At 36.9% G+C, this 25190-nt stretch overlaps 5 protein-coding genes across 6 annotated transcripts; 3 read left to right on the plus strand and 2 right to left on the minus strand.

The window, feature by feature from the left end:
• The first annotated feature begins 10887 nt into the window (after nucleotides 1–10887).
• Nucleotides 10888–13515, plus strand: LOC108815076 (polygalacturonase At1g48100). Its single transcript, XM_018587739.2, has 6 exons — nucleotides 10888–11407; nucleotides 11816–11947; nucleotides 12024–12245; nucleotides 12346–12390; nucleotides 12489–12696; nucleotides 12778–13515. The coding sequence occupies exons 1-6, from the start codon at nucleotides 10997–10999 to the stop codon at nucleotides 13359–13361; spliced, it is 1602 nt and encodes a 533-aa protein (XP_018443241.2). The 5' UTR covers nucleotides 10888–10996; the 3' UTR covers nucleotides 13362–13515.
• Nucleotides 13516–15712: 2197 nt separating this feature from the next.
• LOC108843357 (putative proline-rich receptor-like protein kinase PERK11) lies at nucleotides 15713–19077 on the plus strand. The gene is made up of 8 exons (XM_018616543.2): nucleotides 15713–16924; nucleotides 17156–17599; nucleotides 17763–17849; nucleotides 17996–18066; nucleotides 18158–18234; nucleotides 18349–18496; nucleotides 18571–18732; nucleotides 18838–19077. Exons 1-8 carry the CDS (start codon nucleotides 16000–16002, stop codon nucleotides 19075–19077), a joined length of 2154 nt encoding a protein of 717 aa, XP_018472045.1. The 5' UTR covers nucleotides 15713–15999.
• A 63-nt stretch (nucleotides 19078–19140) lies between these two features.
• LOC108805249 (transcription factor bHLH90) lies at nucleotides 19141–21674 on the minus strand. The gene is made up of 8 exons (XM_018577282.2): nucleotides 21128–21674; nucleotides 20808–21002; nucleotides 20636–20705; nucleotides 20482–20550; nucleotides 20072–20377; nucleotides 19788–19991; nucleotides 19519–19695; nucleotides 19141–19429 (listed from the first exon to the last, which is right to left on the minus strand). Exons 1-8 carry the CDS (start codon nucleotides 21229–21231, stop codon nucleotides 19361–19363), a joined length of 1194 nt encoding a protein of 397 aa, XP_018432784.2. The 5' UTR covers nucleotides 21232–21674; the 3' UTR covers nucleotides 19141–19360.
• A 166-nt stretch (nucleotides 21675–21840) lies between these two features.
• LOC108805341 (AMSH-like ubiquitin thioesterase 2) lies at nucleotides 21841–23473 on the minus strand. Of its 2 annotated transcripts, none has more exons than XM_057006735.1 (7): nucleotides 23217–23473; nucleotides 23006–23095; nucleotides 22851–22913; nucleotides 22696–22770; nucleotides 22528–22590; nucleotides 22353–22405; nucleotides 21841–22267 (listed from the first exon to the last, which is right to left on the minus strand). In XM_057006735.1, the coding sequence occupies exons 1-7, from the start codon at nucleotides 23370–23372 to the stop codon at nucleotides 22096–22098; spliced, it is 672 nt and encodes a 223-aa protein (XP_056862715.1). In that variant the 5' UTR covers nucleotides 23373–23473; the 3' UTR covers nucleotides 21841–22095. The 2 variants fall into 2 exon arrangements, with proteins under 2 accessions (XP_056862715.1, XP_018432898.2); XM_018577396.2 differs by having other exon boundaries at nucleotides 21841–22270; nucleotides 23217–23472.
• Nucleotides 23474–23626: 153 nt separating this feature from the next.
• LOC108840446 (uncharacterized protein At4g28440-like) lies at nucleotides 23627–24890 on the plus strand. The gene is made up of 3 exons (XM_018613276.2): nucleotides 23627–23761; nucleotides 24009–24241; nucleotides 24365–24890. Exons 2-3 carry the CDS (start codon nucleotides 24010–24012, stop codon nucleotides 24556–24558), a joined length of 426 nt encoding a protein of 141 aa, XP_018468778.2. The 5' UTR covers nucleotides 23627–23761; nucleotide 24009; the 3' UTR covers nucleotides 24559–24890.
• Nucleotides 24891–25190: the final 300 nt, after the last annotated feature.

Consider the following 25190-nt stretch of genomic DNA (forward strand, 5'->3'; position numbering starts at 1 on the left):
TATCATTAAGTATGTTTCTATCGAATCTTAACAGATAATCAATAAGATTTATTTTAAAACAACGATGTGTAAAAAGCACCAACAAAGATATGCAGGCATGTTTTTTTTTTTTTTTTTTTTTGTAACTGGATATGCAGGCATGTTTTGTCAACCTATAAGTCTTCGATGACATAAACGCAACTTTAGCTTAAGGCTTAGTTTTAGGGCCTGACTGGTGTAACCGCAGCGATTGCGGTTGTGGGAGTTTTACGGGTACGGATGGTTGTGATTTTAAGCGTTTTCTAGAGATTTGTACGACTGGTACAACTGTTAAAAATTGTTGCGTTTGCGAGACTCTTATGACTGGTAAACTACCAAATGCGACATCTGTTAAATAATAATTTAACAATATTTACATTTTATGTAATTATAAAAATATTAAAAATTATAATAATATGATAAATATAAAATTTATATTTATAAAATCATATTATTCAATTTTAAAAATTTATAGAAAATATTTTAGTTTTGAATTTTTATAATATAAATTGAAATATAATATGAATATATTTTACAATTTCTATTATTTCAATTGAAAATTTTTATTGGATATTTTTAGTATTATTTTTATTTATTCTGTTTTTAAAGAAAAAAATTTACCCTCCCGCAACCGCCCGCAACCGCAAACGCTAGTTGGAACCATCTTTTGATTTTAAGAGGTTCGAAGCAGTTTGAAGAGATTTGTAGCGTTTTCTGTGATTGTTTCGAAACACCAACAACTGCTATGAACCGCAAAAGCTGCGTTTGCGGGTGGTAGCGGGAAAACCAGTCAACACCTTAATAAATGATTTGTCTAACGCATTTCTGATTCTTCAGAATTCTTTCCTTAGATTTGATCAAATTATTTGTTTTTGTACTTATTCGTCTCGTGCAACAATGAACAGTTGTGTTTCGATAATTTCAATCATGTTTGCTGAGTAAGTAAAACTGAAACTGTAAGTGCAAAGACGACACAAACAATAGTACTGGAAAAGGTAAATCAGAGAGATAAAATACACAAGCACACACCAATAGCTTTATTAGAATCGCCTTGTAAACCCTATTACAAGTTCTGTTTAATCAGCTTTACACGTCTAGTGTTACACCCTAACACACACCACTGAACAATTTCTAAGCTACCCGTTTATGTCTTTCCACCGTCAAGTACTTCAGCCCCTGCTTCAGCACGATCCAGAACACTTCCAAGCGCTTCTCTCTCTCTATAAGATCAGCCTCTGTGTCTCTATCTCTCTACAGACGACTACATAGCTATCTTATACTAACTCCACGTTTCCGAAACCCTAGTCTCCAAGGAACCACAATATGGACATCTTCCATATCAATAAGTGCAACTTTCCTTTTCTTGGAATGCACTTATTCCTCTTCCCTTAAGTCATAAACTTTCTCTCCAAGTTTATTCTTCTTTGCCTTTTCTTCAAGATACTCTCTTGCTCTCCAAGTCTACACGACTCCAGCTCAGCATCTCGACTCCACATGGTCTTCATCACTCACCATGACGTCTGCTTCAGCAACTACGTCAGCAACTACGTCAGCGACTACTTCAGGGCGGACATCTTTACATCAACAATCTCCCCCTTTTAGCTTTGTGTGCCGGTCAAACACAATCTTCTTCTGGTTTAACAACCACGTTCCCCACCTGGAAACTTTCACGCCAATTGTGCTTTTCTCCCCCACGAGATGTGCACCACACTATGCTTTTCTCCCCCATGAGACAAGCATCATCTACTTCAGGACGTCCATCAATATGCTCTTCTCCCCCATGAGATATGCACTCCTTGGACCCGAACGTCACAACTCTCCCCCTGCTTGATCGCATACTAAGCTAAAACAGATGCTTAGATGTCAAGCCTTACAAACAAACCCGTCTGCTACTCCATGCGTAATCATGATACATCCTTTGCTGCAGCGGAATAGATTACACTTACTGCATCACGATCTGACGCACCTGTCGAGCTACCTCTCGACCCACTTCTGTTGAGGACCATGCTTCCTTCATGCGTCGTCTCCTTGACCATGAGCCTCTTCTCAACCACCCCGAGTGCCCTCTGCACTCGTTGCTATTGTCTTGGAGTGATTTCGCTATCACCCTCCTGAAGATCCTCTCGCATCACTTCCTGACGCACTTCGATCTTCTTCCCCTTTGTGCTACGAACAACTCCTTGTTCTGACTCCATACTTGATGCTTCTTGATCTTCCTCAAGATCACTCCTACCAGAGATGCATCCATCTTTTGATGTCTTTTCCTTGATCTCATCAAGTAAGCCACTCTTGGCTACAGACACCTCTTCAACCCTCTTGGGTTTAGTGAACGTCTTGTTCACCTTCTTGGCCATGTTTCTGCTCTTCTCACGAGCAAAACACTCCACCTTCTTGTGTCCAACCTTCCCACATAACCAACATCACACCCGATGTTCTTTCTTGTTTCGCTTGACACAGTTGCTGATGCACCTATCAGCCTCCTTCTTCGTACCAGCTGCACACCCATGTTTCAGACCCTCCTGTCTGGACTTCATGCTGCTGCACTGATGTACCATTTTCGGCTTGCTACTCACAGCCCCGCGTTGTAGAACTTCCTGCCGTACTCCTTGTCGCACGTCCCGACGTACTTCCTGACAAGCTTCTTTGGCTCCACTTTTTGATGTGCTCCTATGCACGAAATGTGACAGCTCCTTCTGTTGTACTTCTCCAGTAGCAACTTTCTTCACCTTGCTAACCTTCTGCTCAAGAGACTCATATTTCTCATTCACAGCCGCAAGTTCTTCACGAAGTTCTTCAAGCAGCTCGCTCTGTTTCAGAACCATATCCTCTAATCTCAGATTCTGATCCTTGACTCTTAACCACTTGTTTAGCAGCACGTGATACTCCTTATCATCTGTGCTGAGATCTGAACCAGAGGATTCACTAGATCCCTCCTTGCGTGCACCGAATGCAACAAGATTCACCTTTCCATCTTCTTCAGACTCTGAATCATCAGACGACTGCAATTGACTACCTTTACCCTTCCTTGAGTTTGGACATTCACGCCGTGTGTGTCCAACACCTCCACACTCAGAGCACTTGAGCTCTCTTCGTTGTACCAACGGACAGTTAGCCCTTATATGACCAACTCCTTCACACTCATAGCATCTGAGATTTCCTCTCCTTATGCCATTCCCACGATCACCTCCCTGGCGACCATATTGTTTTATCTCCTCAGGGTGATTCATCATCTTTCCAAGATTCCTGACTATCCATCCCAAGGCATCTTCAACCTTCCGAAGTCTATAACCTTCTTTGTCAGCTACAAGGGCTATACTCCCTGGCGTACCTCCTGATGTAGACACCGAGCCACTACCTGTCTCCATCTCTTCCGCCTTCAGCATACCCACTAGCTTGTCAAACTTGAGCTCATCCGTGTTTGCAGTCATATTCAGGACCGCCTTGTGAGCTCCAAACCTCACTGGAAGACAGCGTATCAGCTTCTTCACCAGCTTCTTCTCCTTGTACTTCTTTCCAAGTACACATGTTCCATGCGCCATAGCACTGAGTTTGGCACTGAAGCTCGCCACCGTATCCGCATCTGACCACTTCAGATTCTCAAACTGCGATCCAATATGATCCAGACGTGTCCTCTTAACACTATCATCTCCTTCAAACGAATTCAGCAGGATCTCCCATGCCTCTTTAGCTGAAGTACTCCCCTGAATCAGCTAGAACTGCTCTACTTCAACAGCTCCGAAAATCATCGAAAGCGTCTTTGCATTGAATTTTGATGCATTGCGCTCTACCTCTGACCAATCCTCCTTTGGCTTAGGCTTCTTCCCATCTGCTGTGACTATGGTAGGCTCCTCCCAACCAGTCTCCACAGCTGTCCACGCATCTTCATTGATTCCTCGAATCAACTGCTTCATGCGAGCCTTCCAATGACCATACTGGTCCGCATTCAACATGATTGCCTTCTGCACAGAAATAACCATGTCCATCTTCACCTCTAGGATCACACCAGTAACTTAGGTGACCCGCTCTGATACCACTTGTAAGTGCAAAGACGACACAAACAATAGTACTGGAGAAGGTAAATCAGAGAGACAAAATACACAAGCACACACCAATAGCTTTATTAGAATCGCCTTGTAAACTCTATTACAAGTTCTGCTTAATCAGCTTTACACGTCTAGTGTTACACCCTAACACACGCCACTGAACAATTTCTAAGCTACCCGTTTATGTCTCTCCACCGTCAAGTACTTCAGCTTCTGCTTCAGCACGACCCAGAACACTTTCAAGCGCTTCTCTCTCTCTATAAGATCAGCCTCTGTGTCTCTGTCTCTCTACAGACGACTACATAGCTATCTTATACTAACTCCACGTTTCCGAAACCCTAGTCTCCAAGGAACCACAATATGGACATCTTCCATATCAATAAGTGCAACTTTCGTTTTCTTGGAATGCACTTATTCCTTTTCCCTTAAGTCATAAACTTTCTCTCCAAGTTTATTCTTCTTTGCCTTTTCTTCAAGATACTCTCTTGCTCTCCAAGTCTACACGACTCCAGCTCAGCATCTCGACTTCACATGGTCTTCATCACTCACCATGACGTCTGCTTCAGCAACTACGTCAGCAACTACGTCAGCGACTATTTGAGGGCGGATATCTTTATATCAACAGAAACTAACTGTAATCTCAGTAGAGAAGCCAACGTATGTCTGGTCTCTGAGACTGACTTTTTTTTGTTCAACTGATTTGATTAGAGAGCTTAAAAAGGTTCATGCAAACTAGGCCCAGTATGTTCAAAAGAGAGAGCAGATTTTGCTAGGCTGACTATCTTGGCATTTTATAAGACGTAGCCAAAACGATTTTAACTTTTATGCATATTCGTGTACCGTGAAGGCATGAACTATAATAATAATAAACATTATCGCAATTCGCAACTAGTATTATTGGCAATATTGACCATCGTATTATATAATATCTATTAGCAATCATGTTTGCAAAACATCTTTGGTCTTATGTTCTTTTAATTTAAGAAAGCCTTTTTTTCAAAAAAAAAGAAAAACAATCATGTTTGCACGCAAGATCGTGTTTGAGCAAAAGCAAACACAAAGAGGCGTTTGAAGTTTCCCTAAGAGCATTTTCAGCCTTATTCTATTTATTATTTTAAAATAAAGTTTGAAATAAGAAATGTAAACTTTTTTCTTTGGCATTTTTTTCATCTCGGATTAAAAATGAAACTACTCTATAAATAAAATAATGATTATTTTTATTTGTTATTCTATATTTTAAAGAAATAAAATATAGTTAAAATAAAATCTAATCCCACTAAAAGTTACTTTATTTTAAGAGAAAATTGGGTTTGTTAGATTCGGGTTTATTATGAGCTTCCAACTTAAAATCAATTGGCAATAAGTGGATTAACCCTAACCTTTTATATAGTAGTAGATTAATTCTTATATTTTTGATGTGAGATGTTTCTCATCAATACCTTCCCTCACGCTCAGAAATCTAGCTATGAAGCATAGACAATGTGGAAGTAACATCCATAGATGGCCCAACATCGATATAGTAGTAGTTATAGTAAATTAGGTCAAATAATCTTATCGCTCTAAAACCATTTTAGATTCGAGTTTATTATGGGTTTCTAATTTAAAGTCAATTGGCAATGAGTGAATTTGTCCTAACCATTTATATAGTAGTAGATTAATTCTTATATTTTCGATGTGAGATGTTTCTCATCAATAGGATTAATACATTGGAAACGCTATAGTTTCACAAAAAAAATAATCCATGACAATGTTCAAAGATTACGGTTAACCACCAAGTATAAGACTAAGAAATCCGCTAGCCATTATAATTTAGTTTGTAGAAAATAATACAATGAAGTTATTCGAATATTTGTTTTTTAACCATCAATATCAACGTGTGATCCTTTAAAAAAAGATCAACGTGTGATGATATTTTTTAACAATATTCTCTATTTTGTTATTTATTTAAAACAAAATTAGAAATATTTAGATAGGCAACAGCTTTTTGGCTGTCAAGAAGAGGACTGTCGAATGACTTATATTATATGTGTTCATCACATGAATGCTTTACTATTTTCGTAATAGTAAATTAATATTCCCTCCATTTCATAATAGATGAAATTTTAGGAAGTTTTGATGTTTCAAAATAGATAATATTTTCATTTTTCAATGTGATTTTTTAATTTATCAAAAACTGTGTAACCAACGATATTCTATGTTGTATTTTTTAATTGGTTAAATTGTTTTCAATTTATATTTTAATCATATTTTTAAAACTAAAAAATAATTTTCTTAATAATTGTGCATAACCTAAAACTTCAACTATTTTGGAAGAGAGGGAGTATTCTTTTTTCAGCAAATCAATATTTAGTTACTTATGCATCAGAAAAAGCGTTGTGCGTGCATAGTTACTTATGCATTTTTTTGGTTCTATTAGGACAAAACAACTTCCATTTTTCTAGCTTGTAACAGATGAAGTGAGCAATCTATTGTATTATTCCTCAATTTTAATTTTATTTGACGACGAAGAAATTGTGTAAAACTATGAGCGCACAACGCTTTTTCTGAAATCCCAAAAGATGGTTTATGCTTATCAGTACATGACTGCACAATTGCGTGTGTATATTAGTTCTGCATATTTTTCTACAGTTAGCTCTGTGAATTAATTTATGTGTTTGTTAAGCCGTTTGTAGTTGTTTCGGAAAATATGTAGCTAAAGCCGTTTACGAGAAAACATGGTTTAATATTCGAAAAGTAAAAGATATGCCCGCTTGGATCCTTTATTGAAGATGAACAGAGATGCATCACTCCTGCTGCACTTAAAACCCATATTAGTCACAAATTAGCAAAACAAGAGTTCCATGCTCGCGGGGCCTGCTTCAAATCATATATAGCTTTGTTGAATTTGCAAATGTAATATGGATGTGTTTTGTCTGTGTAACCGGAAGGCTAATGCATATAGATTGTTTCATCAAGCAGGCCATGAAAGAATGCATTCTTTACATCGAGCTGATGTATTGGCCAGCCGTTTGCAAGACTTACGTCGAAGACAGTGCATATAGTGACAGCAATTGAAAATAGTTCAATCAGTGATAGAATGTTCCATTATTCGTTTCAATTGCATAGCAACTAGTTTATTTAAGAGCTAAATGTTTAACCAAAAAATATGAGTACATAATTTTTTTTCATTAAGAATAAACAAATTTGCATAGGGAGTACCTTAAATTTCTGTGCATGGAAGCTTTTCTAAAAAGAAAAAAAAATTGTCCACCGGTAAAAATCCATTATTCATTGATATCTGGAAGATGCAGAACTGCAGACATATCTTATGGTTTATGAAGATTACTTTTTTTAAAAATAAATATGTATTCTTTATATGAAAAAAAAAATGGTGTTTTGAGCTTACTATAAATACGGATCTATTGTAAAATTATTTATTCATATAATAATTAAAAAAAACTTAAAACGTGTATTTGTTTCAATATTTTTTTGCTCTTAGAAGAATTTCTTCGAGGTTAAACTTGTGTTTGCTCATAAAAAAGTATAATTTGTTCTTCTCCGCATTTTCTAGAGCACCATCTCAATTCCAAACCATTGTCCCTTTTCTAATTAACCAAGTTCCATTATTCGTTTCAATTGCATATTTGATTAGAAACCCGTGAAACATTTCAAGTCCATTTTTTCAACTAAAACTATTATTCAATGTTAGACTAGTCTGTAAAAGAATAGCAATTGTTAATATGTGCTCAATCAAGTTTCATCGGAGGAAATACTTATTGAGACATGATGGCGTATCTTCCATATATCTACAATTAAGACACAATTTGTAGGTTTTATGATCAAATTTGTCAGACACAATAATAGCATGTGGCATAATACGTTAGTTTGTCTAAACAACCATACCAATAAGAAAACGACCATACCAGCAAATGTACAATCTGAGCTTTTTCATCAATGCGCTTAACGTATACACTACTATTACTAGTTAGACCCATTACCTGATGGAAGTAAAATGAGAAAACTGTGTAGCTAGCTAATATCAACAGAACGCAGTTAATGTAATGTGAAAACGTTATAGTACTATCTTGCATGAAATTTCATTAAGTGTTGATTTATATAACGACATAAAACCATATTTCACGCCACACCATTTGTATGCGGTTTAATATGAAATTACGACCCAATTACTAACCAATAGTCTGCAGGTTCAAGTAATCTCACACAATTCATTCATATTCACATTTTAAGATATTTCGTCAATTGTCAAACATAGTTACTTTTTTTTCCAAAACATGATTGTTCGTAGAGTGATACAGTATAACTATCTGACTATGTCAATGATTCGGAATATCTGATAAATTTTCGTCAAAATTTTATAAATCATTTTCGAAAATATGTTCCTATTTTTGTTAGTTTTTTTTCTTTTGCAGTTCTTTCAATAAGGTTAGTAATCATCCAATCCATTAAGAAATATGTTTCTTTCATTGCCAACAAAATCTACTACGATTACCATACACTGTAGCGATTTGATATATTAAAAACAATTTTACCATTCACAAGTAATGCCGACAGCTCGTAAATCAAAACAAGAAAAACAGTGCCGACCTCATTTTGTTTCTTCTTTTTTTTTTTTTTTGACCTCATTTTGTTTCAAACTTTACATTATAGTTGTTGTACATATTTTTTTTTTCTTTTGAACACAGTTGTTGTTTTTATATATATATATTTCTTCAAAAAAAAGGTGAGAAGTTATTGTACATATAAATATGAGGACGTAAAGAAAAAAAAGCTTCAGTTACTTTCTGTTTTCCGTGTATGCTCCTTCCGTTAATAGAAGTTTTTTTTCTTGAATAATAAATGAAAATTAATCTATAAGGAATTCAAAATAAAATAAATAAAAACTAAGAAAATAATTAAATAAGTAAATAATAATTGGGCGGATTTGTGAATAGAAAAGCAATGCCCGTGAAGTTGTGCATGTGAGTACCAAAAGAGATGTTAAAATCAGTGTCCCATTGACAATATATAGACCCACTCACGAGTCTCTTTCATTTTATATATTTGATATTTGATATATACATGTTCATATATTTATACATTAACTTCTTATATTACAAATGAGACAGACAAAATTGTTTTAAAAAGTAAATATATATATATATATATATATATGAGACAAATAAAATTCTCAACATACTTTAAATTATGTTATTATCATCCATTTTCCTTTGGTTAACGTTTTAACCACTTCAAATCCTAATTTTTATCGCGTTTAATTTTGTTTACTAGATTTCAGATTTTCGAAAATCTTGTTATTTTATTGGACTTTTATATGCTCTAAGAATTTATATGTTCTATTAGACACATAGTTGTCCCACATCGGTAGTTGAAAGGGATCCTTAGTAATATATAAGGTGAATGTGCCACTCCTCTTATTACCAATTGGTTTTAAGTGTGAAGCCCATCTAGCTTAACATGGTATCAGAGCCCACGATCCACAAAGTCCAACCCGATCCACATCGATCCGTGCCCAAAGCTGGCCCATCGATCCTTGCCCATAAATTCCGAGATTGACGCTCAAAGAGTCATCATCTCGAAGGAGCGTATTAGACACAAAGTGTCCCACATCGGAAGTTGGAACTAATATTCACTAGTATATAAGATAGATAGGTCAATCCACTTATCACCAATTGGTTTTAAGTGTGAAGCCCATCTAGCTTAACATGGTATCAAAGCCCGATCCACACAGTCCAACTCGATCCACATCGATCTGACCCAAAGTTGGTCCATCGATCTTTGCCCGAGCATTCCGAGATTGACGCTTAGAGAACCATCATCTCGAGGGGGCGTATTAGACACATAGTTGTCCCACATCGGTAGTTGAAAGGGATCCTTAGTAATATATAAGGTGAATGTGCCACTCCTCTTATTACCAATTGGTTTTAAGTGTGAAGCCCATCTAGCTTAACATGTTCTTGGCCGAACTCTATACTCTCTAGCATGGTGTTTTTTTATAACATATTTTTTATTCATCTTTCTTCTCCTCTGATAATACATAGCATGGTGGTGTTGTTGATAATGACTGAAATATTAATTACAAGTTACATTCCTATGTATTGTTTTAAATAGTTATTTTTCTACATGACCACTCGAATTTGGACACCACACTATGTGTGAAAATCATATGACAATATTATCGTGCCAATACGACAGATCCAACACATGCCGACGTTACATATACATTATACACGCATGCTTCAATGCTTCTATATATCAAAAGAAAACAATAAGCAAGATCCTATAACAAAATAGACACCACATTTTCAGTATCCACACTTTATGTTGCCCATATACATGTGCTTGTGTATATGTGATTATGTAAAGTCTTGGCCATCCATGTTCGAAACCAAATTAGATGAGCTTTTGACCAACCAATTATATCCACTTGGCGTACATATAGTCACTGGCCAGTATTTACTCCACATGCAATTCAGGTTTTGGCAGTTTGGAATTTTAACCACGGTGAAAATTTCAATTGTACTTTTGGCATATTCGACTCATAACTCCCAAAAATTCACGAGTAACAACTATACATCACTGTCAATATCATCATTATTTTACAAAAATCCAATTAACATCGAACTTTATGTCTTATTATCACATATAGGTAACTTATTATACAGAGTATACTTGGACTTGTTCGTTTATTTAGTAACTTCTGAAAATAAGTTTGCCACTCACAATATAGAAAATAAAGGGATACTATTTGATTAAATTTCGTTTAAATAGCTTAAATATAAAAATTCCATGAGAACCCGTGAGCCTCTCTAGTCTCTACATTCTTGGACTGCTTCCTTATTTAAATCCCCTCAAAAACGTTCAAGTCTCGACTCTCAACTGCAACAAAACACTCTCGTTTAGACAGAGAAAGTGAGAAACAAAACCCACAAAAAAACATGATAATGAGAAAAGCTCTAAGGCTAAGAAGCATCACGATGATGGTGTTAATGGCGGTTTTGGTCTGGTCTGTAACTCTAGAGACCTGCATTGCTAGAAGAGGAAGACATTGGAGACATAACCACCGAAGCTCCTCTGACTTGTCTGATTCCTTGTCAAGCAAGAAACCGAAAAGCCATGGGAACAGTCACCGCAGCTCTCACAATAACAACAACAATCATCACAACAAGTCTAAACCTAAACCGAAGCCGAAGCAGAAAACGCCGCCAAAAGCTGACGACAATAACTCACCAGTGGTTTCACAACCACCACAAGTCCAACCACCGTCTCTTCCGCCGCTAAAGGGATCTCAGGTCTTCAATGTGATGGATTTTGGAGCAAAGGGTGATGGCAAATGTGATGACACTAAGGTAAAAAAAATTAACACCAAATTCATTAGAAAGATTTTTTTTAAAAGCTCATCAATTTCGTAATCCGTACCGCACCGTACATGTTTCAACCCTAGTGTTAGTATTTTATTTGATTTAATTAGAGCATTTAATACTCCGTTTTCATGAGAATTAGAAAAAGTATAAATTACAGTTGAAAGATCATTGAGACAGAACACGAGACAGAGCTAAGAAAAAGGTTTCTCTGTAAAGTTACTTTAGAAAACTTTTAGTAATATTTTTCTTCCTATCGTAAATGTTAAATTGCGCCAAAAGAAAAAGACAAACGAATATAAAGTGAGTGACAACAGAAATAACAGATTACAAAATGGGACCACAAATCACAATAGTGATTAAGGTAATTAAAACAGCGTTTCATCATGTTTGCAGGCGTTTGAAGCGGCTTGGGCAGCGGCTTGCAAAGTAGAGGCGTCGATGATGACTGTACCGCCTGGATACACTTTTCTTGTTGGTCCAATCGCATTCTCTGGTCCTTATTGTCAAGCTAACATTGTGTTCCAGGTGAGAGTTTATCTTTTCAATACTAAAATTGTATCTCTTTGGTTAAAATATCTAAAACGTTATAGTGTTGTTGAAGCTTGATGGTACGATCATAGCTCCAACGGATTCAAAATCATGGGGAAAAGGGTTATTGTGGTGGATTGAGTTCACAAAGCTGAAAGGTATTAAAGTGCAAGGGAAAGGTGTGATTGATGGAAGAGGCTCTGGTTGGTGGCAACAAGACTACCCTTTTACTGATGGTGAAACCGAACTCATTGTTCCCTTGAACAATTCTGTTCACCAAAACCTTCCATTGCCGGTATGCTCATCGTTTTCTCAACCTACTAATTATTAAAAAAAAAGGAAGAATATTCAATTATTCATCCAAGATCAAACCCATTTTCTTTCATATTTGACAGATAAGAAGTGAGCTTGATTGGAAAATGCCAAGTATCAAACCAACGGTGAGCAAGAAAGAAACGAACAAGAGAGTTTTGGCATTAATTGTGAAACTGTAAGCATTGGTTTGTTTTAACTGACTTGTGTTTCTGTTTTATTATAGGCACTGCGATTCTATGGGAGCATTGGCGTGGAAGTGTCTGGTATAACTATCCAAAACAGTCCTCAATGTCACCTTAAATTCGATAACTGCATCGACGTTGAGGTACATGACATGTCCGTTTCTTCACCCGGAGACAGTCCAAACACCGATGGGATTCACCTTCAGAACTCCAGAGATGTCCTCATTCACAGCACAACACTCGCTTGCGGTATGAATCTTGAATTCTTGAATAATACGAATGTTAGACTAATGATGTGTACTCTCTACGTGTGTGTATGTGTGTGTGCAGGAGATGATTGTATCTCCATCCAAACAGGTTGCTCGAATGTATTCGTACACAACGTGAACTGTGGACCAGGTCACGGTATCAGCATCGGTAGTCTCGGTAAAGACAGCACAAAAGCCTGTGTTTCGAACATAACAGTGAGAGATGTGGCGATGCACAACACGATGACAGGGGTCCGGATCAAGACATGGCAAGGAGGAGTAGGATCAGTGAAAGGGATACTCTTCTCAAACATTCAACTCAATGAGGTCCAGCTTCCAATAGTCATAGACCAGTTCTACTGTGACCACAGCAAATGTAAGAACCAGACATCAGCAGTTGCGGTGGAAGGAGTGACATACGAGAGGATCAAAGGCACTTATACCGTGAAACCGGTTCATTTCGCTTGCAGCGATAACTTCCCTTGCGTAGATGTGCAGCTATCTGCGATCGAGCTTAAGCCGGTTCAAGAAAAGTATCATATGTCTGATCCTTTTTGCTGGCAGACGTTTGGTGAGCTCAGCACTCCTACTCTTCCTCCTATTGATTGTTTACAGATTGGGAAGCCTCCGAGAAACAGAGTACAGTCTGATCATGATGTATGTTGATGGATCTTGGAAGTTGTGTGAAACATGTAGATGAATGAATGTATATCTTGTCTAAAAGCCTCTATTACCACTGCTTCATACCAATTACAGTTTAGTTTAAATTGATGTCTTTTCCCTATACTTTTATTGCTATTTAAATGCCTCACTTTATTGATCAGAAGAACCAAGTGATGATAATCCATATTGAGACCAGACAGGGGAAAAGTGCCTATTCCGACCCGAACAATTTCGATCGTGCCAAATACGACCTGAGCAAATGGTCAGTGCCAAATACGACATGAACTTAATTAAAATTCAAAAAACCTACCCGAACTTCTTAAAACGTGCATAAATCAACATTGACTCTAACAGAATTTAGTCAATCGTTAACAAGATAAAACGACGTCGTTTTGATATACAGGAAAAATACCTATTTCGACCCAAACAATTTTGGTGGTGCCAAATACGACCCGAACACATGATCGGTGCCAAACACGACCTGAACTCAGTTATAATAAAAAAAATTACCTGAATTTTTTAAAATGTGCATAAATCTACATTGATTCTAACAGAAATTAGTCAATTGTTAATAAAATAAAACGACGTCGTTTTGATATATATATATATATATAATATATGTTCATTACAGGACTTAAATCCGTGTCGTGGTACCCTTTTAAAAGGGTACATTAACGACTAGACTAAAATAACTTTTGTGATTGTTTATATATATTTTAGTTATTGTGTAATATGTCTAATATATTTTGAACAAGATATCTTAGTGAAAGAAAAGTAAAAGGCCTATTAACATTTTTGAACAAAATTTCAAAATATATAATATTAACTTTGAAAAAAATCCACTTAAGTTTAAAAAATAAAAATAATATATATAAGAAATTTTTATAAATAACTTTAAAATTTTAGGTATATCTAAGATTGTGTAATTATAAATATTTTATTATTTATATTTAGTAAGATATAAGTTTATTAAAGATATGATAAGTAAAAACATGTTATGTATTTATATAAATCAGAAAAAATTATCAGCAAAGTTTTAAAATTGAATACGATGAAGAAAAAATAGTAGTTTATATAAATTTCAAATTTGTAACAATATTTCAAAAAGTTATTTTATCTAGTTGTTAATGTACCTCTTTAAAAAGGTATCACATCATTGTTTAAGTCGTGGAATAAACATATATTAAAAATATATATCAAAACAACATCGTTTTATCTTGTTAACAGTTGACTAATTTATATTAGAGTCAATATAGATTTATGCATATTTTAAAAAGTTCAGGTAATTTTTTTAATTATAATTGAGTTCATGTCGTATTTGGCACCGACCATGTATTCGGATCGTATTTGGCACCACCAAAATTGTTTGGGTCGAAATTAACACATTTCACCGTATATCAAAACGACGTCGTTTTATCTTGTTAATGGTTGACTAACTTCTATTAGAGTCAATATAGATTTAGGCACATTTTAACAAGTTCGGATAAGTTTTTTGAATTAATTAAGTTCAGGTCGTATTTGGCACTGACCGTTTGTTCGGGTTGTATTTGGCACGATCGAAATTGTTCGGGTCGAAATAGGCACTTTTCCCGACCAGACAGAGTTGCATATATATATATTCTGCAATGGTGTAATCAGAAGCCTTTCTGCTTTGACATTGATGAAGAATACACATTACTTAAAACATTGATTATCATAATAATCGCTAAGTACGAAGTTAGTTACCATTTACCAAGATTGTGTGTTTAACAGGGAATGCAAAAGTATTTGGAACCACACAAACATAGAAAACAACAAACTAGCTAGAGACAAACTATAACAAGCACCTAAAGTGATTAATTTGTCTTTGCAGTGGATAAGAAGAGAGCATGACTTGACGTTTCATTCATGAATCAATCATGGAGTGATCTCCGGACGTAGACAACACCGAGAAGTTCAAAACTATGTTACTCATTAATACTAATTTGAAATTCAGACCTATAGTACTCAGTTAGTCGGAAGTTTATATGCATGGAACAACATTTTGTGAACTATTTGTTGAAAGAATTAACGGAAAAGCTTATCATATAATACTTTTAAGAAAGAATAATTTACGCGGCAACCCGACAATGAAGCTGAAGGGTGAATCTTCCAGATATTGGTACTTTTCTTTCCTACAGTTATTTACTGTAAAAATAACAATCAAGTGAATTTTTAGCCTATTTTCTCAGTCATTTTTAGAATTCAATTTGTTGAGATTTAGGAGACTTTCTATTTTTACACCAAAGGAAAAACGCGACAGAAGAAAAAAATTCTCAAGGAAGAAAAAAATCATCAACTAACAAAAACCTGATCATCTCAATTTTATAGAAACTCTCTCCCTATCATCCTTGAGTCACAAGAAACCCTATAAGCTTGTTTTTTTCATCTCTCTTTCGTTAGTTTCCACCAATCTTGTTGATCTCATGAGAGCACATTATTGTATCTGAATGATCTGAAAATAAAATCTGGGATTTTTGCGGGATTTTAGCCGATTTAGATTGGATCTCAAAGTAAACAGATCATTTCTTGTTCTCTACGGAACCTCCTTTAAGAGCAAATTCAAACATGTAAAAAAAGAAAGAAAGAAAGAAATAGAACAAGCAAAGGGTGAATACAACAGATGGACAAAGTCCAGGAACAAGCAGATATTATCGGAAAGAAGATATCTCCGTTTGTTTCTTCACATCAACCAAACCTCGCAGGATTCACTGATCACAAAATCCTTGGCGGTTCCCAAACGACACAGCCTCCAGTAACCTCACCTCCTTCTCCTCCATCCCCGGACAGTGCTGGTGGCGGCTCACAATCATCTCCCCCACCTGTAACTGTTTCTCCTCCACCATCGGATCAACCTCCTGCTACAACTGATCCACCTCCAAAGCCTCCTTCTTCGCCTCCACCTTCTACAACACCACCTCCTTCACCTCCTCAGCCTCAACCTCCGCCTCAGTCCACCACATCCGGAGATTCTCCCGTGGTGATTCCTTCTCCAAAGCCTCAACTTCAACTTCCTCTTCCTGCTCTTCTTCCTCCAACCTCAGTTACTCAGCAACCAGAGGCCAGACCTAACGATAACGGCCAAGAACTACCCAACAACCCTATTTCTCCACCGTCTCCACCTTTAAACCCTTTATCACCGCCGTCCGGTAGCCAAGACTCTCCTCCATTTTCATCTCCATTTCCTCCGGTTATCTCGCTAAACCCTAATCTCCCAAGAAACCCTTCACAACCTTTGGACTCACCTCCCGCAGGAGGATCAAATCGTGTGCCCTCCTCGTCCTCTTCTGTCCCCTCTCCTGCTTCCCTCTCCGGCTCAGACAACAACTCCGGAGGTTCTAATAGACATAATGCAAATATTAGTGGAAATGGTGGCAACAATGAAACTAACTTCACCGAGAAGACATTGATCGGTGTTGGGATCGCAGGTGTCTTGGTCATTATAATCATTGCTGCCATCTTCTTCTTTAGAAGGAAACAAAAGAAATCTTCTTCCCCTCGGTCTAACCAGCAGTATTTGCCACCAGCTAATGTCTCCGTTCATACAGGTAACAAGAATAAATTATGTATAATTAAATTTACTTTTGGTCTGGTTCTTGATTCTTGTTTTCATGTTGTAGATTCTTGATTAATTTCTGTTTTGATATTTCTCTGCCTCCTAATCTTGTTCTTAATCCTTAGTTCCATGTTCATGATTCATGATTCTTGATTTCTTGAATGTTGGTCCATGTCTTTATTTGTGACTTTTTTTCTTGATCTTTACCTTGTTTTGGGCGCAGAGGGATTCATTAACTACAGGCAAAAACCTGGAAATGGGACCAGCTCGGCGCAGAACTCTTCAACGAATACTAACAACAGTTTAGGGAATCAAAAACCAGGTCGAGCAACCCCTGACTCCGCAGTAATAGGGACTTCAAAGATTCCTTTCACCTTTGAGGAGCTAAGCGAGATAACAGAGGGTTTTTGCAAGAGATTTGTCATAGGAGAAGGTGGGTTCGGGTGCGTCTACAAGGGTATCCTTAGCGAGGGAAAGCCAATCGCGATTAAACAGCTAAAATCCATCAGCGCAGAAGGATACAGAGAGTTCAAAGCTGAAGTAGAGATCATAAGCAGAGTGCATCATAGGCACTTGGTGTCTCTTGTGGGTTATTGCATCTGTGAGCAACATAGGTTCCTTATATATGAGTTTGTCCCCAACAATACTTTGGACTACCATTTACATGGTACTTCTTCCACAATGTATTCTCTTTGATTATCTTAATCGATTGTTAATTAACCATTGGTCGTGTGTATTTATTTGCATTATTTCTTAATTACAGTTCGAATAAAGATCTGACATTTGAACTTGTCATCCTAAATAAACCATTTCTTTATGTTTGTTGTCAGGCAAAGACTTACCGGTTTTGGAATGGACTAGAAGAGTGAAGATTGCAATAGGCGCAGCCAAAGGACTTGCTTATCTACATGAAGATTGTGAGTACTCTCCACTACATTTTAATTTATTTTTCTTAGTGAGATGTAAAAATATATATTTTTGGTAGAAAACTATATATATATAACTAACTACTAAGGAACGTATTATTTGGATTTAAATGTTTAGCTTTGTATCAATTTAATAGGTCACCCGAAGATCATCCATAGGGACATCAAATCGTCAAATATTCTATTGGATGATGAATTTGAAGCTCAGGCAAAGTCAATATCTCATGATAATATTGCAGTGTAATTCGTATATTATCATTATGATTTTCGACCGAGCATTTGATATAAGTTACGTACAGGTAGCAGATTTTGGACTTGCCAGACTGAACGATACTGCACAATCCCACATATCGACACGTGTCATGGGCACTTTTGGGTACAGTTTGTTGGGTCAATTCACAAAAGAAAAAGAAAAAAATATTTATTCATCGCGTATAAGATAAGTTTTTACTGAAAGACGTTACAATATAATATTTGCATATGCATGCAGGTATTTAGCGCCAGAATATGCATCAAGCGGGAAACTAACGGACAGATCAGATGTGTTTTCATTTGGAGTTGTGCTACTCGAACTCATCACCGGCCGCAAACCTGTTGACACCTCTCAACCTCTGGGTGAAGAAAGTCTCGTTGAATGGGTATTTTTCATGTACTTGATTTAATAAAATTGGATTTAAAAAAATGGAAATAACGAGATATGAGGGGTTGGCAGGCACGTCCGCGGCTAATCGAGGCCATTGAGAAAGGTGACATCAGCGAAGTAGTGGATCCACGGCTGGAGAAGCATTACATGGAAGAAGAAGTCTATAGGATGATCGAGACGGCAGCTTCTTGTGTTAGGCATTCAGCACTAAAACGACCTCGTATGGTTCAGGTCAGAACTAGATAGAGACGTATTAAATAACTTCGGTTATAACTAAAGAAAAGTGATGCAGAGTATCACTTTCACTTTTTACAAAAAAAAAAAAAAAAAAAACAGGTTGTAAGAGCTCTGGACACGAGAGACAACTTGTCGGATCTTTCAAACGGAGTCAAAGTGGGTCAAAGTACGGTCTACAACTCTGGTCAATACAGTAATGAGATTCGTATGTTCAGAAGAGCCTCTGAAGATTCATCGGATCTCGGTACTAGTAACGGCTACTACAACACAAGCCAAGACTACACGAGCCGTGAACTTGAGAGCCGATCCTTCAACACAAGTCGCCAAACAAACCTGTGAATCAATTTAGCCGAGAAAGTTGTCTTGTTTGTTCTTAACACTGATCATTAGAAACTTTGCGAAGGCCTTAATTTAAAGAAACTCAAAATTCAACACCGAGGTCGAGTTTATAGTCAATCAGTTAAAGTTGGGGAGACATATGGAAACAATCAATTAATCTAAAACATATAAATTTATCACTAAAAAAAAAAGCTTTGTTAAACAGATCTTATAGGTAGCTTGTGGCTCAAGCAAACAAAACATTTGACCTTGTTTTAGTTGGTTATGCACATTTGACCTTGTTTTAGTTGGTTATCATCATCTTGAGCAGCAAATCTCTCAGAATTTCAATTGTAGTTCCATCTTTGTTCGCCTATAAAAAAAATACAAACTTTGATCAGAGATGTCAACAATATTTTGTGACTTACGTTAGGAGGGAAATGAGATGTAATTAAGTTAAACCTTGACATTGAGAACGGTCATGACTGTGAGACCGAGTCTTGTGAAATTGACGTCTATGATCTCAAGTCCACAAGAGTCTACAGCTTCTAATAACCTTTTGAATCCATCTCGTTTATGCTCCTGCTCAACCCGGATCAAGAAACCTCGCTCACCAGTCTCGTACACTTCAAGATTCACCTGAAAGAGAGACCAGAAAAACAAAGCGAGTTATGTGTGACAAGTTGGATTATATAAAATATGATCATAAAGACTCATTAATTCCACAATACCTCGTTGTAAACTTTCTTGTTGAGTCCAGATAAAACTTTTCCAGCTTGTGAATTAGCTACTGCAGATTCTTCCACCTCTGCAGCGATGATTCCTCTGCATTCAACCTCGTTGAATCCTCTCAGCTCACCTTCGAGTTTCTGCTTCTCTACTAGAAGTTGATTGATGTAATCAACCGCATCACTGATAGTTCCAGTTTTGTTCATCTGCATATTAGCACAAAGAAACGATCCCAAATCAACAAGAAAACCTGAAAATGAGTTTTTTTTTTTTCAGGAAGAAAAACCTTTGTAACGTTAGGGACAACGGCTCTTAAAGCATAGATTCTCTGATTGATCCTCTCTCTTCTTTTCCTCTCTGAATGAAGATTCTTCGATTTGAAGTTTTCCTTTGGCGCCATCTTCTTGTTACTACTATCTGGTACGTCCATGGCGTTTTGCATCGCAGCATCATCCTCTACATCCTTGTGCATTAACATAGATTCCTCTGCTCTAGGAATGATCTTAAATGGGAGTGCTTGCTCGGGGAATGGTTCAAAGAAGGCGTTACAACGCGATATGATCAAATCAACCATGCTTTCATCAACCGGTTTCTGAAACAACCAAAAGAAGAGAGGACAACATTGGTATGAAGTTATCACCAAACAATGTGACCGGACCTTCATAGCTAAATGCTAACATATATGTTTTTCTTTACCATTATGAAGGAGAAAAGCTCAACTAGACCATCACGTACTGGGACAAGAACCCTTGTGCTGAATATATCCTACAAAAAAAAAAGAACATCCAGATCAGATTGTTATTATGATCAAATCCAATAGTTGTAATAAAAGAATAAAAGAGTCTTAAACCTGTTTAGATCCTGGAGAAGAATTAACCAACCATTTGGGAGTTTTTGACATGACTACTTCTCCATGAATCCTGTAAAATTTGAAGAAGCTTTCATATCATTTTTTTAAAGCTTAATTATAAGGAAAAGATCTGGAGGTTAATTTGTATTATTGGATGAAAGAAAAACAATACCCGGGATAGAGAGGAACGAAGAGAGGAAAACGAGAGAGAGATTCACAAGCTAAGGTTCTTATATGATGCTTGTTGTCTTCATCTCTGCAAAAAGAGCCCACCTTTTGTGTTGTCTCTTCTTCTTCCTCGTGTTCATGCTTAATGTTCTTATCAATATAACTACCACTGCAGCAGCATCCCACCCACTCAATAAACCTGCGGATTAGAAAACGGAATCAGGGAACCACAGTAGGAGCATACAAAGAAGACATGTAAATATCGAAACAGAGAAACTCGGAAACAGAACAGAAAGCAGAATGGTGGAGAGTGAGGGTAGGTACCTAGAAGGATCATCGCCGAGTTTCCAGATAACGCAAAAGTCCCACTCTCTAGAATCGACGAAAGGTCGAAGAAACTCCTTCACTCTCTCGCCACCTCTCACCATCTCTCTCTCTCTCTAACTCAAAAGAAAAAAAAAACAAAAAAGCCTGCAACTTTTTGTGATACTCTTTTGTTCTTACTTACTTATAAACAGGGGACAAGGAGAGAGAGAGATGTTTTGGCATATACACATGAGGTACTCTCAACGCGAATATTACGATCGTACAAGGACAATAGTATTAAGTAACCGACTTCTTCACTTTTTGAATTAAAACCCCAGAGAAAGAGAAAAGAAGATGAGTTGAATCGTCCGTCGTCTGTACCAATCCAATGACGTATACGACTGACATATGTAGAAAGAGAGAGAAAATGGGTCTTACTCTGACTGTACGGAGATACTTATCATGTGCTCAAATAAAAACGGCCATAAAGGTCCCAAACAAAAAGAAGAAAAGGACTTGTATGGTTTTTTTTGATAGCTACACTTAACAACAACAGAGAAAGGATCAACCTTTTTGTTTTTTTTGTTTCTTACTTGATAAAATCATCCTCTTTACCATTTATTTACGAAGCTTGAGAACTTTAATACTTCAAACAAAAAAAAAGATCTGGCCTTTGATTCTGTTTTTGGTTCTTCAGTAGCACCGAAGGTAACATTATTATATGGTCAATAAAGTAGCAAAGATACACTCGTTTATACAATTAGTATGTACAAGGAAGCAAATTATTCACTTACTAACGTTGCTTAGCTTAATACAAGGTGACTTTGTGTTCATAACCTCAATAAGACAAGACTTTTTTAGATATAAAATATACAGTTCCGGTTAGGTTTATGGTTTATTTATTTGATATCTTTAGCTCACAGTGGATCAAGCTTGATCCTTTTTTTTTTTTTGACTGACAAGGCCACTGAAGGGGTTGTTTTACCTCAGCGCAGATCGAAAATCTCGAACCTAAGGTTGGAGTTCTTGTAGACGTTTGAGCAATGCTCATAAACCGGGTTTCCATCTTCTGGTTCTTTGTGTGGGTGGAATCCTGTCTCCGAGCAGTCTCTCAGTATCTCCATTCCTCCCGGGTCCGTTAGCTTAAATATCCCATGACTTCTGCAAAAGAATCAGTATGAGAGAGTCCATAATTTGACTCCATGGTAATGAGTTAAGATTGGCTTTGGAATCACTCACATACCTGGAGCTATCGGTTGGAGCCACGACGATTGCAAAAGCCTCTGGCACCATTACCTTAAAAAGAACATGACATAAACTGAGAAACTGAATTGTCTCAAACCTTGTAAATATAATATATGCAATAAATACAGAGGAAACAAAAATCATAAATATATTACTGGGAAAACTGGAGTAACCTGATACGAGTAATGGGTATGCAGATCAACTGACGACATGAAACAACCCTGAGAAGGATGAGTCTGTAAAAAAAAGCACGCATATACAAGTCATTATATAGCAAAGCCCAAGAACAAAAGTAGATCAAAACATTGAGGAAGGGAGAAGAGATAAAAATAAATGTGTACATGAATCCATCCAACGGGATAAAGATCTCTTTCGTTTTGTATGGAAAACACATCCACTTCATTCATTGCTTGACACTGCCTCCTCCCCCATTATTTATTAGTACTTAAGCCACCACAATACGAGTAAGAAAGTCTCTAATGTAAGATACACTCACAGAATTAGCAGTTGATTCTTGCTTAGGTATTATCAAAGTGGTCACATAAAAAACTCCCCTTTCCTAAAACAAGCATGAATCCATATGAACTTATTAAAAAATAAAGACTTTTGAACTTGATTAAAAATATATCATCACAAAGACGTAAATCTTACGAGGAAGGCAGCGAGAGTTCCACAAGTCTCGAGGTCCTTCTCAGTGTTCTCTCTCGCAAGCTCAGTGAAATCCTCCATCAACCTCTCTGACTAAACCCACACACAACACAACAAAGAGTTAACCCAATTCTCTAAAATAACGTAATAATCAATTCGATTAAAAAAAAAAGCAAATAAAAATCGTTCCTTTTTGAAGAGGAGAAAGTCTTACTATATGAACATCTCTGAGTATCTTCTTGGGTTGAGACGATTCTCCGTGAAGCTCATCAGGACCAGAGAACAGAACCCGAGATACTTGAGGCGATTTACACGTCGTCCCGCTCTCTACGAAAGAGAGCGAGGGAGATGGAAACGACACCGTTACCATCGAAGCAGACAAAGCATCGAGGGAGATGATGAGTTAGCTATTCCGCTCGCTCGCCTCGGTGGTGAGTGGAAGATGATCAAACAAACGAGGTCATCGTAGTAGAACCAGAATAAACCGGTTTTGAAGGTTTAAGAAACCGGTTCGGATAAATGACAGGGTGTAATTTGTAACATTATTAAAAATCCAAAGGCCAATCTCAAATTTCTACAAAATACAAGGATCAGATTGTTTATACACGTGTCCAGGTCACTTATTTAATAATACGGTTAGGTATTTAATAATATGAATTTTAGACAAAACACGCCGCGTCTTTGTGTTTTTATCATCATCGAACAGATCTGATCGCCCCGAGTCGTCGTCTCTTCTCTCTCGATTCCAACAAAAAAAACGTAAGCTGAGTTCAAAAACCCTATCCCTTTTTTTAATCTTCTTATAGTGAGTTTGATCTTCTCGAATCAGAGTTTTAATGAATGTCTAGGTTTAAAAAAGATTACATTTTTATGTGATTGGCTTTGACCTTAATATCGATATGTTTGGATTGAATAATGATCTATGAGATTAAAGTCCAGTCCAATCCAATCCAATTGCTGTTTGTTTGTTTTCGATCTGAGCAAAGTGTGTTTCTTTGTTTTGAAGAATGGCTGAGGCAACAACAGCTTTGAGGAAGCCTGTGTTCACCAAGGTTAATGAGCTGAGACCAGGAACCAATGGTCACTCTCTGAACGTGAAAGTTGTCAGCACGAAGATGGTGATGCAGAGAGGTGGTGGAGGTCGTCCCAGTGGTCCTCAGGCTCGTCAGATGCGGATTGCTGAGTGTCTTGTTGGTGATGAGACTGGCATCATTATCTTTACTGCCAGAAACGATCAAGGTCAGACAAATACAAATACACATTATTAGATTGCTTATCTTCTCGGTTAGCATTTTCAGTGGGACTTGTTAAATTAAAGAGTGAAAACTCAGATGTTGTGATTCTTTTTTTTTTTTGTATCAGTGGATTTGATGAAAGAAGGCAAGGTTGTGACCCTGCGCAACGCCAAGATCGACATGTACAAGGGATCTATGAGGCTTGCAGTTGATAGATGGGGACGCGTTGAAGTCGCTGAGGAGGATGCCACAGGCATCACCGTCAAGGAAGATAACAATCTTTCCCTCATCGAGTATGAGCTTGTGAACGTTGAAGCTTGATTTAGTTTCAGCCAACTGAAAGAAAGCAGAGTGACTCACAAGACTTATATTCTCTAGTTGTAGAAGCAATAGCATCTCTCTCTCTCTAGTCTCTACTCTGCTTTGAGTTTTTGCTTATCAGAATTTGCAGGTGGGGTTTGTTGCTGGTTTGAGTCTTTTATGTATTATCTGGCTTGCCTCTGATTTACCCTTTCTCGTTTTAAATATAAGGTTGCTGGATCATTCTCATGTTCTAGTTTTGGTTTCTCTCTGTGTTGTCTTTGGATGCTATAAATAAACGTATAAAGACGATATATGTAACGACGAGAACAATAAGTTCTATTTTATTCCTACCAATGAAAGTGCCTCGAGACGACAGTTCAAATTGTTTGTATAGTGACATGTATTAGTATTCGTCAAAAATGTTGGTGGAATATATTGACAATTGGGTTTTGACTAATGACATTTAAGATTGGTTTGCAATAATGATATACATATTTTTCTTAAGTATGAATAGCAGATTTATGGTCAATGAAAAAAAAAAAGAGGCTAGATTCGAGAACTAGTCCTCGTCTATCTAAGTCGTCACCGAGGAGAATACAAAAGCAAGAATCAGAATTGACGAGACTGTGCGCAGCAACGGTGCTAATTCA

This window comes from Raphanus sativus, chromosome 1 (assembly GCF_000801105.2).
Source record: "Raphanus sativus cultivar WK10039 chromosome 1, ASM80110v3, whole genome shotgun sequence".
NCBI classification, from domain to species: Eukaryota; Viridiplantae; Streptophyta; class Magnoliopsida; order Brassicales; family Brassicaceae; genus Raphanus; species Raphanus sativus.